The sequence below is a fragment of the Zea mays genome, chromosome 1, assembly GCF_902167145.1.
Source record: "Zea mays cultivar B73 chromosome 1, Zm-B73-REFERENCE-NAM-5.0, whole genome shotgun sequence".
Classification (NCBI taxonomy): Eukaryota; Viridiplantae; Streptophyta; class Magnoliopsida; order Poales; family Poaceae; genus Zea; species Zea mays.
In genome coordinates this window covers 186877537-186893013 of record NC_050096.1, presented here as the reverse complement: position 1 = coordinate 186893013, position 15477 = coordinate 186877537, and the positions used below count along the sequence as shown (strand labels likewise).

Genomic DNA, 15477 nt, shown 5'->3' with positions numbered 1-15477 from the left:
ATATTTGGTGGAGGATCTTGATTTTACCTTCTTCCTTTTGCCGTCCTTTGCCATGAGGCACTTGTGGCCGATGTTGGGGAAGAGAAGACCCTTGGTGATGGCGATGTTGGCGGCGTCCTCGTCGGAGGAAGAGTCGGAGGAACTCTCGTCCGAGTCCCATTCACGGCATACATGGGCATTGCCACCCTTCTTCTTGTAGTATCTCTTCTTCTCCTTTCTTCTTCCCTTCTTGTCGTCGCCCCTGTCACTGTCACTAGAAATAAGACATTTTGCTATAAAGTGACCGGGTTTACCACACTTGTAGCAAACTTTCTTGGAGCGGGATTTGTAGTTCTTCCCCCTCCTTTGCTTGAGGATTTGGCGGAAGCTCTTGATGACGAGCGCCATCTTCTCATTGTCGAGCTTTGAGGCGTTGATTGGTTGTCTACTTGATGTAGACTCCTCCTTCTTCTCCTCTGTCGCCTTGAATGCAACCGGTTGTGCTTCGGACGTGGAGGGGCCATCAATCTCGTTGATTTTCTTTGAGCCTATGATCATCAATTCAAAGCTCACAAAATTCCCAATTACCTCCTCGGGAGACATTAGTGTATATCTAGGATTTCCTCGAATTAATTGAACTTGCGTAGGGTTAAGAAAAATGAGGGATCTTAGAATAACCTTGACCATTTCATGGTCATCCCATTTCATGGTCATCCCATTTCTTGCTCCCGAGGTTGTGCACTTGGTTCACCAAGGTTTTGAGCCGGTTGTACATGTCTTGTGGCTCCTCCCCTTGGCGAAGTCGAAAGAGACCGAGCTCCCCCTCGATCGTTTCCCACTTGGTGATTTTGGTCACCTCGTCTCCTTCGTGTGCAGTCTTTAGCGTGTCCCAAATCTCCTTAGCATTTTCAACCCTTGCACCTTATTATATTCCTCTCGACTTAGAGAGGCGAGGAGTATAGTTGAGGCTTGGGAGTTGAAGTGTTGGATTTGGGCCACTTCGTCCTCATCATAATCTTCATCCCCTACGGATGGTACCTGTACACCAAACTCAACAACATCCCATATACTTTTGTGGAGTGAGGTTAGATGAAATCGCATCAAATCACTCCACCTAGCATAATCTTCACCATCAAACGTTGGTGGTTTGCCTAATGGGACGGAAAGTAAAGGCGTATGTTTAGGAATGCGAGGATAGCGTAAGGGGATCTTACTAAACTTCTTGCGCTCATGGCGCTTAGAAGTGACGGACGGCGTGTCGGAGCCGGAGGTGGATGGCGATGAGGTGTCGGTCTCGTAGTAGACCACCTTCCTCATCTTCTTCTTGTCACCGCTCCGACGCGACTTGTGTGAAGGGGATTCCTTTTCCTTCCCCTTCCCTTTGTTGTAGGACTCTCCCGATGGAGCCTTCCCGTGGCTTGTAGAGGGCTTCTCACGGTCACCATTTCCTTCTTGGCGTGATCTCCCAACATCACTTCGAGCGGTTAGGCTCTAATGAAGCACCGGGCTCTGATACCAATTGAAAGTCGCCTAGAGGGGGGGGGGGTGAATAGGGGGAATCTGAAATTTACAAACTTAATCACAACTACAAGCCGAGTTAGCGTTAGAAATAGAAACGAGTCCGAGAGAGAGGGCGCAAAACAAATCGCGAGCAAATAAAGAGTGTGACACGAGGATTTGTTTTACCGAGGTTCGGTTCTTGCAAACCTACTCCCCGTTGAGGTGGTCACAAAGACCGGGTCTCTTTCAACCCTTTCCCTCTCTCAAACGGACCCTCGGACCGAGTGAGCTTCTTCTTCTCAATCAAACGGTAACAAACTTCCCCGCAAAGACCACCACACAATTGGTGTCTCTTACCTCGGTTACAATTGAGTTGTTCGCAAGAAAGAATGAAAGAAAGAAGCAATCCAGGCGCAAGAGCTCAAAAGAACACAAGCAAATCTCTCTCACTAATCACTAAAGCTTTGTGCGGAATTGGGAGAGGATTTGATCACTTGGGTGTGTCTAGAGTTGAATCCTAGAGCTCTTGTAAGTAGTTGGAAGGTGGAAAACTTGGATGACTTGAATGTGGGGTGGTTGGGGGTATTTATAACCCCAACCACCAAACTAGCCGTTTGGTGAAGGCTGCTGTCGCATGGCGCACCGGACAGTTCGGTGCGCCACCGGACACTGTCCGGTGCGCCAGCCACGTCACCTGGCCGTTGGGTTCCGACCGTTGGAGCTCTGTCTTGTGGGCCTGCCTGGCTGTCCGGTGGTGCACCGGACAGGCCCTGTAGGCTGTCCGGTGTGCCACCCGCGCGTGCTCTGTCCTCTGCGCACGCAGGCGCGCATTTAATGCGTTGCAGTCGACCGTTGCGCGCGAAGTAGCCGTTGCTCCGCTAGCTCCGGACAGTCCGGTGTGCACCGAACATGTCCGGTGAATTATAGTGGAGCGGATTCCCGAAGCTGGTGAGTTCAGAGTTGCTCTTCCTTGGGGCACCGGACAGTCCGGTGAATTATAGCGGAGCCCTCTGAAAATTCCCGAAGGTGAAGAGTTGGGCGTCGAGTTCCCTGGTGCACCGGACACTGTACGGTGGCACACCGGACAGTCCGATGCGCCAGACCAGGGCACACTTCGGTTGTCCCTTGCTCTCTTCGTTTGAACCCTTTTCTTGGTCTTTTTATTGGCTTATTGTGAACCTTTGGCACCTGTAGAACTTATAGACTAGAGCAAATTAGTTAGTCCAATTATTTGTGTTGGGCAATTCAACCACCAAAATAAATTAGGAAATAGGTGTAAGCCTAATTCCCTTTCACAACACAGATCATGCCTCATCAACCAGGCTTAAGTGCTTGCCTCCTTATTAATCAAGGATGCAATGGTACGATCCTATAGAACAGATCCTGTTCAAGTAAGGTCGTACCGTTGCATCCTTGATTAATAAGGAGGCAAGCACTTAAGCCTGGTTGATGAGGCATGACCTGTGGGCCAGAGCGTGATTAACGGCTAGGAGTTCAGTTATACTGCTTACTCTGGGTGCTGTACAGGATCGTTCCTTGCTCAGGCTAGCCTGGCTGGGATGGCCTACAGGTTGTCTAACATTTGGCGCCCACCGTGGGGCTCGAACCCACGACCACAAGGTTAAGAGCCTTGGATCTATTGAGCAGAATGCCTAGCCTTCCACCCTCTAGCCAACATGACTCACGCGAGGTCCCCGAGTCTGCCAGCCCAACCGCCAAAGAACATGACAAAGCATAGCTGCAGAGCAACGACGCGACCAAGACTGTTCCCCTCGACCAAGCAACGCCCAAGCAGACGGTTACCATCAGCGAAGACCTCACTTCGCATGACGAGGAGAGACTCCTCTGCTGTCTGTCCAAGAATAAAGACGTCTTCGCCTGGTCCGCCCTCGACCTGGTCGGAGTCAGTCGCTCCATCATCGAGCACAGCTTAGGAATCGACCCTTCGGTGAGGCCGAAGAAGCAGCGGCTGCGTAAGATGTCTGACGAGAAGACAGAAGCCGCCAAGGCCGAGGTACATCGCCTGCTTGAGGCCAAATTTATCGAGCCAATTGCCTACCCTACATGGCTCGCCAACGTAGTGATGGTGCAAAAGAAGAGCGTCAAATGGCGGATGTGCATCGATTTCACCAGTCTTAACAAGGCTTGCCCCAAGGACAACTTCCCGCTGCCTCGGATCGACAAAATTGTCGATAGCGCGGCCGGGTGCGAAGTCATGTCACTCCTTGATTGCTTCTCCGGCTACCATCAAATATATATGAAGGAGGAGGACAAGGCAAGCACTAGTTTCATAACACCCTTCGGCACGTATTGCTTCATCAGAATGCCGGAGGGACTTAAGAATGTCGGGTCCACTTTCTCTTGGCTCACCAAAATGGTGCTCGAGGGCCAAGTCGGCAGAAACATATTTACGTATGTGGACGACATCGTCGTCGCCAGCGGAAGCAAGGAAGACCATCTGGCTGACCTCGCCGAAACATTTGCGAAAATGCGGGACGCACGACTTCGCCTAAACCCCGAAAAGTGCGTCTTCGGCGTGCGCCAGGGGAAAATATTGGGCTACCTGGTGTCGCACCGCGGGATCGAAGCCAATCCAACCAAAATTCAGGCCATCATCAACATGACGCCCCCGCAGTCAGCCAGAGACGTCCAACGACTGACAGGCAGATTGGCCACCCTCAACAGATTCATCTCCAAATCCGCAGAGCGAAGTCTCCCTTTCCTCAAAACACTCCGCGGCGCAAAAGACTTCGCATGGGGACCAGAGCAGGCGGCGGCCTTCGCCTCATTGAAGCAGTACCTGTCAGAATTGGCGATTCTTACAAGCCCAGACCCCTCGCTCCCACTGTTGCTCTACATCGCAGCTTCGCCGCATGCGGTCAGCGCAGCACTGGTTCAAGAGCAGAACAGAGAGGGCTCGTTCAGGCAATGTCCAGTTTATTACGTCTCCGAAGTACTCACGACATCAAAATGCAATATGACGGAACTAGAAAAAATCGCCTATGCAGTTGTTATGGCTTCGCGCAAATTGCGCCATTATTTTGAAGCGTTCAAGGTCCGGGTCACCTCAGATAGAGGACTCGGCGAATTGTTTAGAAACCCGGAGGCATCAGTCCGGATTGCCAAATGGGCGGCTGAACTCTCCGGCTACCACATCACATTCGAACCCAGGACAGTCATCAAGTCACAAGTCCTGGCAGACTTCGTCGTCGACTGGACTGGGCCAATAACACAGCCGGACACATCCGCAGAGAGGGTATGGGCAATCCATTGCGACGGCGCATGGTGCCATGCGGGGGCAGGCGCCGCTACAGTCATTACTTCACCCACAGGGGTCAAGCACATATACGCAGCACGCCTCAGCTTTGCTTTGGAGTCTGACAGATGCACCAACAATATAGCAGAATATGAAGCTGTCATACTCAGCCTTCGCAAGCTAAGAGCGCTTGGCGTCACCACCTGCATCATCAGAACAGACTCCAAGGTAGTCGCCGACCAAGTCGAGAAGGACTACGCAGCGAAGGACCCCGCACTTATGCAGTACCTCGCAGCTATCCGCAGTCTCAAAAGGCAATTCAAAGGTTTTACCTTGCAGCATGTGGACCGCGCCAAAAATGAGGAGGCCGACGCATTGGCCAAGGCAGCCGCCAGAGGCGAGGCCCTGCCCTCCGACGTATTCTACCATGTCATCGACACGCCAGCCGTCCACAGCCCAGAGGGGCTCCAAATAACCAATGACAGCGAAGGCCACCGCATAGTCAACCTCATCATGACTGAAGACTGGCGGGCACCAATAACCCTGTTCCTGCAGGGCTACTATCATCCAACCGATATCAATGAGGCCAAGCGCCTCAAACATCGAAGCCGGGACTTCGCACTAATCGAAGGCCAGCTTTACAAGAAGGGGGTCAGTCAACCCATGCTTAAATGTGTCATCGAGACCGAAGGCGTCCAAATTCTGCGCGAAGTGCACAACGAGACTTGCGGCTCTCACGCAGGGCCCAGGGCCCTAGCCGCAAAGGTGATCCGTCAAGGTTTCTACTGGCCCGCCATGATCTGCGCTGCAAATCGGGTCACAAGGTCCTGCGAAGCCTGCCAGAAATATTCTCCACGCTCGGGAAGCCCTTCGCAATTCACAAAGCTAATCACCCACACGTGGCCCCTCCAGCGCTGGGGCCTGGACATTGTCGGGCCCCTACCCACGACCCATGGGAACCTCAAGTTCACCTTCGTCGTCGTCGAGTATTTTACCAAGTGGATCGAGGCGAGGGCTGTATCCACTATAACATCGAAGACTGCCCAGAAATCATTCTGGCAAAACATTGTTTGCCGCTTCGGAGTCCCATCCGAGCTCACAGTTGATAATGGCAAGCAATTTGACAGTCAAGACTTCAAGGATTTCTGCTTCTCCATTGGCACCAAGCTTGCCTTCGCCTCAGTGTACCACCCGCAATCCAACGGAGTCATGGAGCACGCCAATGGTAAAATTTTCACAGCCGTCAAGAAAATGCTCCTCGACGACAAAAAAGGCAAATGGGCCGACCTGCTACCTAAAGCGGTCTGGGCGCTGAACACGACTGAGTGCAGGGCGACTGGGTTCACCCCTTTTCGCCTTATATATGGATCGGAGGCCATGACCCCGCAAGAAATAAAACATGGGTCACCACGGACAGTCACGTCAGCCATCCCCGACGTAGACGAGCCTACTTCGAAGGACCTCATCGACGGAGACCGCGTCTTCGCCCTACAGGCTCTAAACAAATACCAAGCTCAAACAAAAGCATGGCGCGACCACACAGTCATCCTGAGGGAATTCAACGAAGGAGACCTCGTACTCGTCCGGACAGCTCGGACAGAGGCCCGGGGCAAGCTAGAGCCAAAGTGGGAGGGCCCTTTCATCGTCAAGACGAAGGCGTCCCCCAGCGCGTACAGGCTCGCAACGCCATCCGGTGAAGACTTAGAGCATTCTTGGAACATTGACAATCTCCGCAATTTTTTTGTTTGACTCCTCAGGGCCAGCTCGCCCTTGTAATTCGCAAAACAGCTTTATTCGGGCCCGCACTCTTTTCCTCCCGGGGGGTGAGGTTTTTAATGAGGCGGAGCCATGTAATATACACGCAAAAAATCCCCCACAAAAAAAATTACAACGTCGAAAAAAGACCGCATCGACGATCTTCGGCATTCGACAAACTCGAAGTCACCGCGAGGGGCAGCGCTGGCTACCCTCGCGTGCGACACTCCGCGCAAAAGTCGCCTAAGGGTGCAGCCGGACTAGCACAACAAGTGCGCAAAAAACAGTCTTCCCCAAAAGACTATCCGTGCAAAAGTCGCCTAAGGGTGCAGCCGGACTAGCACAACAAGTGCGCAAAAACCGAAGTCTTCCTCCAAAGACTATCCGTGCAAAAGTCGCCTAAGGGTGCAGCCGGACTAGCACAACAAAGTACGCAAAATCGAAGTCTCCCTCAAAAGACTATCCGTGCGAAAGTCGCCTAAGGGTGCAACCGGACTAGCACAACAAGCGCGCAACATCGAAGTCTCTCTCAAAAGACTACCCGTGCAACGACCGACTACAGGTGCCGCCGGACCGACATAATAAACGCGCTAGACCTAGTGCACAAGTCCCCTACGGGCACGACCGGATCAGCGAAGGCATACAACCTCTTCATACAGATTATAGTTACATACGTACAGTGAGGGCATCACACCTTACATTGGTTCAACCTTCGGGATAATACCCATCTCCCTATAGCTAAACAACATTATCCTCAGCTCCTCACCCTCAAAAAGACTTCGCAATTCCCCCTCACCTACACTCGCCCCAGCCGGCGAGGACAACAATTCCCGCTTGCCAGTCCTGTCCACACGAAGACGACCATCCTCCGCCTCACGCACAACCGCGGCAGGATCCCGCCCTCGCACATCCAAAGCAAAAAGCGGACTTCGCACATTCCTCCCACCCAGGGAGAGCATTTCGCGAGGGCATACTTCGCCCAGCGCCCATCCATGCGCCAAGGGCCACACCCCATACCCTATGAATTCCTCAACTAGATCACGCCCACTACTCGTACGAGCAGCGATCCGAAGGGCCCTTTCATTCTCATCATCCTCCGCCACTTCAAATGGCGGGTAAGCCACATAATAATGAGAGCACATAATGGCAGCAGGGAGCCCTGGGTGATCTTCGACTTCAGCCTCTGAAACATAGAACCAGTAGTCCCACCAGTTGCCCCACTTATTTCGGGCACAGGGGACCAACTCCACAACTTCCATCGAAGTCTTCCCGGACTTCGGCGTGAAAGTGCATGATCCGAATTGCGCAATCTTATGTCCAATTTTTCTCTTCTGCCAGTGCAGACAATATTGCTTGGCGAAGACTTCCACCGAAGGCTGACCACCATACGACATCGTTGCCCAGACATACTTCGCCAACGCCACCACGACGTTCGGTGTCAGCTGATGAACCTGGACTTTGAACTTCTGCAAAACCTCCGACACAAAACGATGCGCAGGCAGACGAAGTCCGGCGATGAAAAATGCCTCAAAAACAACCAATTCGCCCTCGGGCTCGGGAACCTCCTCTGCCCCCGGGACTCGCCCAACCCCACCGCCAAAATACCCCAACTGTTGCATATCTTGCACGCGGACCAACGACATCCGCGAAACACTGAATTCCACCGTATCACCCGGTCGTAATTCCGTCGCCGCCATAGTGCCCGAGAGATCTTCGGAAGACGCCTCGGCCATCGGCGTGGTCGCAGCAGACGAGGAGGAAGACGACATGGCTACGTACCGTCGACGGCGGCGCGCGGTCTGCTTCACGCGGGCCAGTTCTCCGACGAACAGGAGCAAGGAGGGCAGACGAGCAAGCGAGCAGTTTGAAAAAGGGAGGTTAGGGTTTTCGCGGCGCGCAGAAAGGTAAATTTCAATCCGCGCCGCCCCCACCCCCTTTTTATACACAGGGCGCGACGCTTCGAGAAACCCGCAATCCAACAGTACGACGTCAATCAACGGTCATGTCAGAAACCCCCGCGGAACCACTTCGAGCGAGGGCAGCGTCTCCACCATCTAGCGGCGCCTTCGGCACCAGATGACTTAGTCGAACTGGTCCCTCGGAGGGCAAATGTTGAGGCGAAGGTGAAGACGCCACCCTTCGCTCGATGCCTTCGCCAGACTCGCTGCACCAACGGAGACAAGACGACTGACAGACTTTACCCTTCGTCCCACGCGTCGTAGGACGAAGGCCTATGACGAGGTCGTCCCATCACGCGGCCTCGTCTAACATGGAGGCCCACGCATGAACCGGCCCATTGTAACAGGCCCTGCGTGGCCGCTACGCATTACGAGCCTAATTTGTAAAGGCTTCCCTGTAATTACACTCTGTAACCCTGCTTTATGGTAATATTCCAGGGATAATCTGGGCGCCTGAGGGCACATGCGTCCTTAACTCAAGATGCTGGGCACTCAGGCACCTATAAATACCCCCGCACAGTGCCCTTGAGAGGCTAGATGAACAGAGCTATTGCCATCCCAAGTTGAAACCTTGTTTACGTTGCTTTCACTCCCCCGTTGGATCAACTTGCCCAGGAGAGCAAGTTCCAACACTGAGTTGCAAACTAACTTCAACTACAATGTCAGGTAGACAGACAGATTATTGGACACCAGTTTCGATCAAAAGTTTTAAGTTTGTTGTGCAAATCCTAATAAATAACATAATCTACCTAATCGTGGTATACTCTACACAACACAGAAAACACAACATCAGCACATACTCAGCTACAGATACCAGAATACTCTATATTATTTTATCTAATGCTATTTAACAAATGGCCTACGTGAACATCACAATTGTTAATAATTTCCTAATGTAATATTGTTAAGTTTTGTTAGGTATATATCTGTAGACATGATCAAGGGTGAGAGCTAATCTGTTCACAAATTTAGAAACCAAAGATCTATCATAATTCATAGCGCTATGATTATCAAAATATTAAGAAAGCAAACAAAGTGGCACCGTTATCTCTAAAAATGTAACTACAGAAAAGAGGGTCCACATTGCTTAAGAAAGATGGAAATGTTTGAAAGAGCTGTGTAATGTGGTGACATGTCTGAATAATGTATCCTTGTTGAGAATAAAACTGCATGTCATTAAGCTAAGGACAAACTTAAATTAAACATATTGCATTCTACATCATGTGGATACAGGAAATAAAATCATTCATGTTAATTCAGTTCAATTGAAAAGAAAGAAAAAATTGTATCTCAAATAGTTATAGGCATAGAAAAGAGGGGGTTTATTACTTGATTAAACAAACAGAAAGATGGTACTATGACATCATGGTAAGATGAGAATTAACCCGGATCAGCATATGTTCAATAAAAAATTGTACATGTGTAGATGTGTAACATATCGCAAGATTATGCTTGAGAATGTAACCCTTTCATGTATAAAATAATATCAAGATCATCTGTGGTGCATGTATAATCTAAAAGGCATAATATTATTCTTTTCAAATCGTAATTGTATCATTGAAAATCAAAAAGGGGTGCAATAATAAAAAATCTAATTCTTTATCTTAGGGCACAACTCTAACAAAGTTCATCTTCTTAGGTTAGAGTCCGATTTCTTTTCCTGCCTCAATCTATATCAAGTTTCAATTGGTATGTATCTAGATGAGCAAAACATAATTATTTCTATAGAGCAAATTACAAATATACAATGATGGTTAGAGTGTCTATCTAGTTAGTGATTGTCAACTGTTCTCGCTGACATTTCAATAAATAAAATGAGAGTACAATTACTTAACATGATATCGACAACATCACAAATAACACTAATGCTTTCTTTGTCCTCATCTATGTCTTATGTGTATCCATATAGATATGAAGATACCTTATTCATTAGAATAAAGATATAATATAGTATAGAAAAGGTATAATAGTATGGCAAAAATAAAATATTGTACACACGCGACAATAGGATATGACAATATAATAACTCGTTCCTTTAGAGAATTAATTCATATTTATGTAATAATCTAGATGCTATGTCTGAATGGAGGTTGCATCGCCGCATCATCCAGGGCACAGGTCACAGGGGCTAGGAAGCGCAAGCAATGGTAGAGGGAAGCTATTTAGAGAGCCTGAGCACACGATATATAGATAGTAGGGTTTTATATGTCTGGAATATTCACATCAGCATGGAATGAAAAAGAGGGGTAAAGGAATGATACATCATACCTGTGGGCATCACTGAATGAAACAAATGTCTGAAAATGGAACTTCATTCTCCTTTGAGGATGCTTTACTTCAAGACCTTTGTCCCTGTGAAGGATGATCATCAATGATGGACTGTCGACTGTTGCTAGCTTCGGTGGAACAACCTGGATGTGATCGATACTTCCCAAAGAGAGAAAAACTTGGTTTTCCAGCAAATATATTGGATAAAATCCATTTATTCTTGGGGAAAGAAAGGGACATCCCTATAAAAAACGATATTGTCTCAGTTTTTTATCTGACCAAAACTGGATGCAAAAATTCAAAATAAGATAATAAATTGTGGCAAGTACCGGTGTGCAACACATAATCAAAAGTGTTTGTACATCATACCATCAAATAAAGAAATGTTTAGAAATGGCACCTATGTACCATTAAACATGATAAAACATAGCACATTCGTTATGGTGTTCTTATCTTAATTTTTAATGAACTAACGTTCCAATGAGACAAAAAAGGAACTTCATATGCATAATGTACATGAGTACATTGGTTTATTTCACATGGAAGGTATCAAGTATGCACTGTATATTGGACGATAAAAATAAAGGAACATATTTCAAAATACTATTAACTATTATGAGTAAATTTCAGTAGTACTATTAACTATTCAAGACATTGTAAAACTCTAAGTTAAATACCTAGTGAAGCCTGATTATCTGAAGTGGCAGTTTCTTTTTAGGTGGCAGGTGAAATAGTACATGGGGAATTTTTTAGAGGAATCTTGAAGAGCATACAGAATGCAGAATTTGTCAGATGAGCGCAAGTGCATCTGAACATTACAGTTCGCTAAACAAATGTACTATGCAACGCTTAGTCCGGTGAACGCCTGCCCAGACACCTGCGCAGAGAGCTTCAGTCTGCGGCTCGACGCCGACTCCACCGTGCCGGTGCGGATGCGGGCGCGGGCCATGCGGTGGTGCGAACTGCAGACGCGACGCGAACCAGTGGCGGCCAGGAGCGCCGGAGCCCGTGCGGTGGGGGGAGCTCGGAGCCAGATTCGAGTCCAGTAGTATGAGAGCAAGGAAAGACGTCGCGACGCAGCACCAGTCGGCGGTGCGCGGCGGCGTGGCTATTGGGGCAGTGGGAGGAGTGGACATGGAGCGCTGACCATCCTCACCGGCGCGCACTGCTCTCTCTGTCTTCACTTTTACCCATCGCCTATCTGCTTGCTATCGCGAACCATCGCAGCTATTCGAGGAGTCATTCACCGAGACCTTTCACCTTTTCTGGACACCGCTTATCTGATACGTGGAGGGAGCACCGCTAAAATATAATCGAACGGCTAAAAATTTTAGAGATGACGTGGAAGCATAGGAGAGCAGCATTGCTTCCGGCTTTAATATATAGAAAAATTACGTCATAACTTACCTTATAAACTCTATACAATTTCACACACAATTCCACCGAACATTCTGGAGCTGGAGGAGTCCTAGATAAGGACTAAATTTCAAACTTTTTAACAGTGCAGATTTAATTTCCCCTTCTTTAATATGGCAAAAAAAAACGACTTTACTGCTGTTGCAGAAGGCTGAAGCCACTTGCATGCAGTCCTATTAGTTCAGTACTACTTTTCATTGGCAAAGAGTTAATAGAAGTATTACATCATAACTTAGTTCAGTACTACTTTTCATTGGCATAAAAATGAGCTACTTTTTAACTTCTCAAAACTAGAGTGACATATTTCTAATTATGGCAAAAGAAGGACTTGCTGCTGTTGCAGAAGCCTGAAGGCAGTTGCATGAAGTCCTACTTTTTCATTGGCAAAGAGCTAATAGAAGTCTCTACACAACTTCACACACAATTCCACCAAATTTTCTAGAGCTGGTCCAGTATTAAATATAGACTGAAATTCAAATATTGTAATAGTACAGATCTAATTTCCCCCTTTTTTACATGGCAAAAGAAAAACGACTTACTGCTGTTGCAGAAACCTGCAGTCTAACTAGTTCAGTACTACTTTTTTATTGGCAAAGAGTTAATAGAAGTATTACATTTACATCATAACTTACCATACAAACTCTATACAATTTCACACACAATCCCACCGAACATTTCTGGAGCTGGAGCAGTCTCAAATAAGATCTAAATTTCAAACCTTTTAATAGTGCAGATTTAATTTCCCCTTTTTTAATATGGAAAAAAAAAGAAGCGGCTTGCTGCTGTTGCAGAAGGCCGAAGCCACTTGCATGCAGTCCTATTAGTTCAGTACTACTTTTCATTGGCAAAGAGTTAATAGAAGTATTACATCATAACTTAGTAGAGTACATACTCTACGTAATTTCACACACAATTCCGATCTCCAAACAAAAAAACAATAACAACACCAAGAAGAAGGTGTGAAAAACTTGGAGAGGCATGCATGCACAGATATTGAGGGGCCGGCTGGCTACGCCTACGCGGCGACGTTGGTGATGCCCCAGGAGCGCTCGGCGAGGCGGACGCAGTCGTGGAAGCGGAAGCAGTCGACGAGGTGGTCGATGGCCATGCCGGCGGCCTGCATGAAAGAGTAGACGATGACGGGGCCGACGAGGCGGAAGCCCCGGCGGACGAGGTCCTTGCTCACCGCCTCCGACTTGGGCGTCCGGAACGGGATGTACTTGTGGTGGCGGTACTTGCCCACCACCGGCCGGTGGTTCACGTGGCCCCACATGTAGCCGCTGAAGGAGCCGAACTCCCTGGCCACCCTCTGGATGCACCTGGCGTTCTCCACGATGCACCGGACCCTGCACTCGGCGATCCTCAGCTCCCTGTCGCCGCTGATCTCCGCCACGTCCTCCTCCTCCATCCGCGCCACCGCGCTGGGGTCGAAGTCGGCGAACGCCTCCCTGTACATGTCCCGCCGCTTCAGTATCTCCGTCCAGTTGTGGTCGATCAGCATCCCTGACAGCGACAGAAGCTCGAACAGCCGGCTGCGTGCGTACAGCATGAAGCTTAGTTTCAAGTTATTAGTTCACAAATTCGTTCATCAGGGAGAAGCAAATGTGGTGGCGAAATCAAATACTTGTCGCTGTACACAGGGACGCCCCAGCACTCGTCGTGGAACTGGACGTACGCCTCGTCTGCACAACACGAATGCGTTTAGTTTTCCTGTCAGTCAGTTTTCGCTTCTTTTTTTTTGGGTTTGGTCCCTAGTTTAAGTCTAGTTTGCTTAACAAACTTCACCCAACAAGTCCCTTTCTGATGAATTTGTCAACTGAACGCTGGTAGTACTCTCCATCTCACCAGCACTCAGGTTTGGCCAGTCAAATCAGAGCACCAAGTCAGCGATGTCAACAGGGCTGTCTGCTGTCTGATGTCAACAAGGTTTGTCTATCCAAACTCTCTGCCTCTCTCTCTTTTGTTTTTTTTCCTTTTTTTAAAAAGGTGGGAACAATCTTTATATAGTCATTGGTTGGTGAAATTTACTTTCTTTTGCATCATTCAGTTAGCCGAGGGCATACATACATCTCCTTTTATTAAGATAACAATGTATATATGCATCTTCATAATTTTAGATAATAAAAAATATATGCACATCTCCTGTGCAAAGAAACCGATGTTCTCAAAAGCCCAGCTCTGTCAAACTGGATGAGATGATAGGTTTGGATTAGAAACTGTCCATCCTAATGTAGTGCATGTGAAATAAAGTACTCTATCCGTTCTTTTTTATTTGTTGTGTTTTAGTTTAAAATGGACTAGCGAGCGACAAATATTCGAGAACGGAGGTAATACTAAATAGATGAATTAAGATCACAAACAAAAAAGGACTGACATAAACAAAGTTAGCTAGCACTACTGAATTTCTTACCACTGTTCTTGGTGATCCAGCTGCACCTACGCAGGCTCCCCGGCTCACTGCAGTCCAAGTCCTCCTCGCCTCCTTCGACGTCATGGTCACTGACCTTGTCATCGTCCTCCCGCCTCATCTCCCGAGACACCATGACGTCGCCCCATGGGCTGAAGGTGCCGCCGTAGAGCAGCGGCACCTTGGGCTCCCAGCTGGAGTTGGAGCTGCTGATGGAGGAGTCGTTGGAGTTCTGCGACAGCGAGAGCGACGACAATGTGAGGCTGGAGCTGCTCCTCTGCATGCCTAGAGGGTAGATCCTCTGCATGTACTTGCTGGCCGCCTGGCTCATGGCCTGCTGCAGCTTCCTGTCGATGCTCTTCATGTGGCTGTTGCCAGGGCTCTTCTCGAAGGCATGGTGCTGCTGCCGGCTGTGCGCTGTGCTGATCATCGTGCCCGTGCTCCTGCCACGCACGAGGGCAGGTGTTTTTGGGAGGCGAACTAGCTAGCTATGAACCAATGAAGAGAGCTTGGAATGAGGTTTGGTATTGTGTGGTTGTGGGTCTATTATAAAGGCTTCCAGCTTCAGAAGGTGTTACGTCCTGGCATGGTTTGGTAGCATATGGGCTTCAAGGTAGCTGCTTGAAAGCTTCCACTTGATCTTATTGAGAAAAAAATGGGCGATGGTGTTAGTTTTCTAGTTTAGTGAGTGAGTGGAAATTGCTGGTGGTTTCAGCACACTACATACATGGTTCATGCATGAGTTCCCTTGGCTCATCTCTTCCTGCTACTCCTTGTCAGTAATTACCTTTCTGGTAACTGAAAGGGGATAGCTGGGTATTTAATAACTATACTACACACACAAGAAAGCAAATAGCTTAATTATTAACGTAGGTTGTATATGAAAGTTTTTCGTGTTATTTAAAATTTCAGTACTATGCTACGCTACCAGCAGTTCA

General features: G+C 48.4%; 1 protein-coding gene, 1 non-coding gene and 1 pseudogene across 3 annotated transcripts; 1 reads left to right on the top strand and 2 right to left on the bottom strand.

Annotated features, from left to right (window-relative positions):
- Nucleotides 1-2695: 2695 nt before the first annotated feature.
- LOC111590777 (uncharacterized) lies at nt 2696-2880 on the bottom strand (annotated as a pseudogene).
- On the top strand, nt 2843-3067 carry LOC111590776 (small nucleolar RNA U3). Its single transcript, XR_004855810.1, has one exon. It is a non-coding gene; the product is annotated as a small nucleolar RNA U3 (small nucleolar RNA).
- Nucleotides 3068-12724: 9657 nt separating this feature from the next.
- LOC100282754 (uncharacterized) lies at nt 12725-15062 on the bottom strand. 2 transcript variants are annotated; one of them, NM_001155660.2, is made up of 3 exons: nt 14543-15062; nt 13757-13814; nt 12725-13664 (listed from the first exon to the last, which is right to left on the bottom strand). In NM_001155660.2, exons 1-3 carry the CDS (start codon nt 14967-14969, stop codon nt 13148-13150), a joined length of 1002 nt encoding a protein of 333 aa, NP_001149132.1. In that variant the 5' UTR covers nt 14970-15062; the 3' UTR covers nt 12725-13147. The 2 variants fall into 2 exon arrangements, with proteins under 2 accessions (NP_001149132.1, NP_001399116.1); NM_001412187.1 differs by having other exon boundaries at nt 12725-13814.
- Nucleotides 15063-15477: the final 415 nt, after the last annotated feature.

Excerpts from the sequence above, each read along its gene's own strand:
- LOC100282754 (NM_001155660.2), bottom strand. The coding sequence starts at position 14,969 with ATGATCAGCACAGCGCACAGCCGGCAGCAGCACCATGCCTTCGAGAAG. Across the intron at positions 13,815-14,542 it reads CTGGATCACCAAGAACAGTG|ACGAGGCGTACGTCCAGTTC; the intron begins GTAAGAAATTCA and ends CGTGTTGTGCAG. Across the intron at positions 13,665-13,756 it reads GTCCCTGTGTACAGCGACAA|CCGGCTGTTCGAGCTTCTGT; the intron begins GTATTTGATTTC and ends GTACGCACGCAG.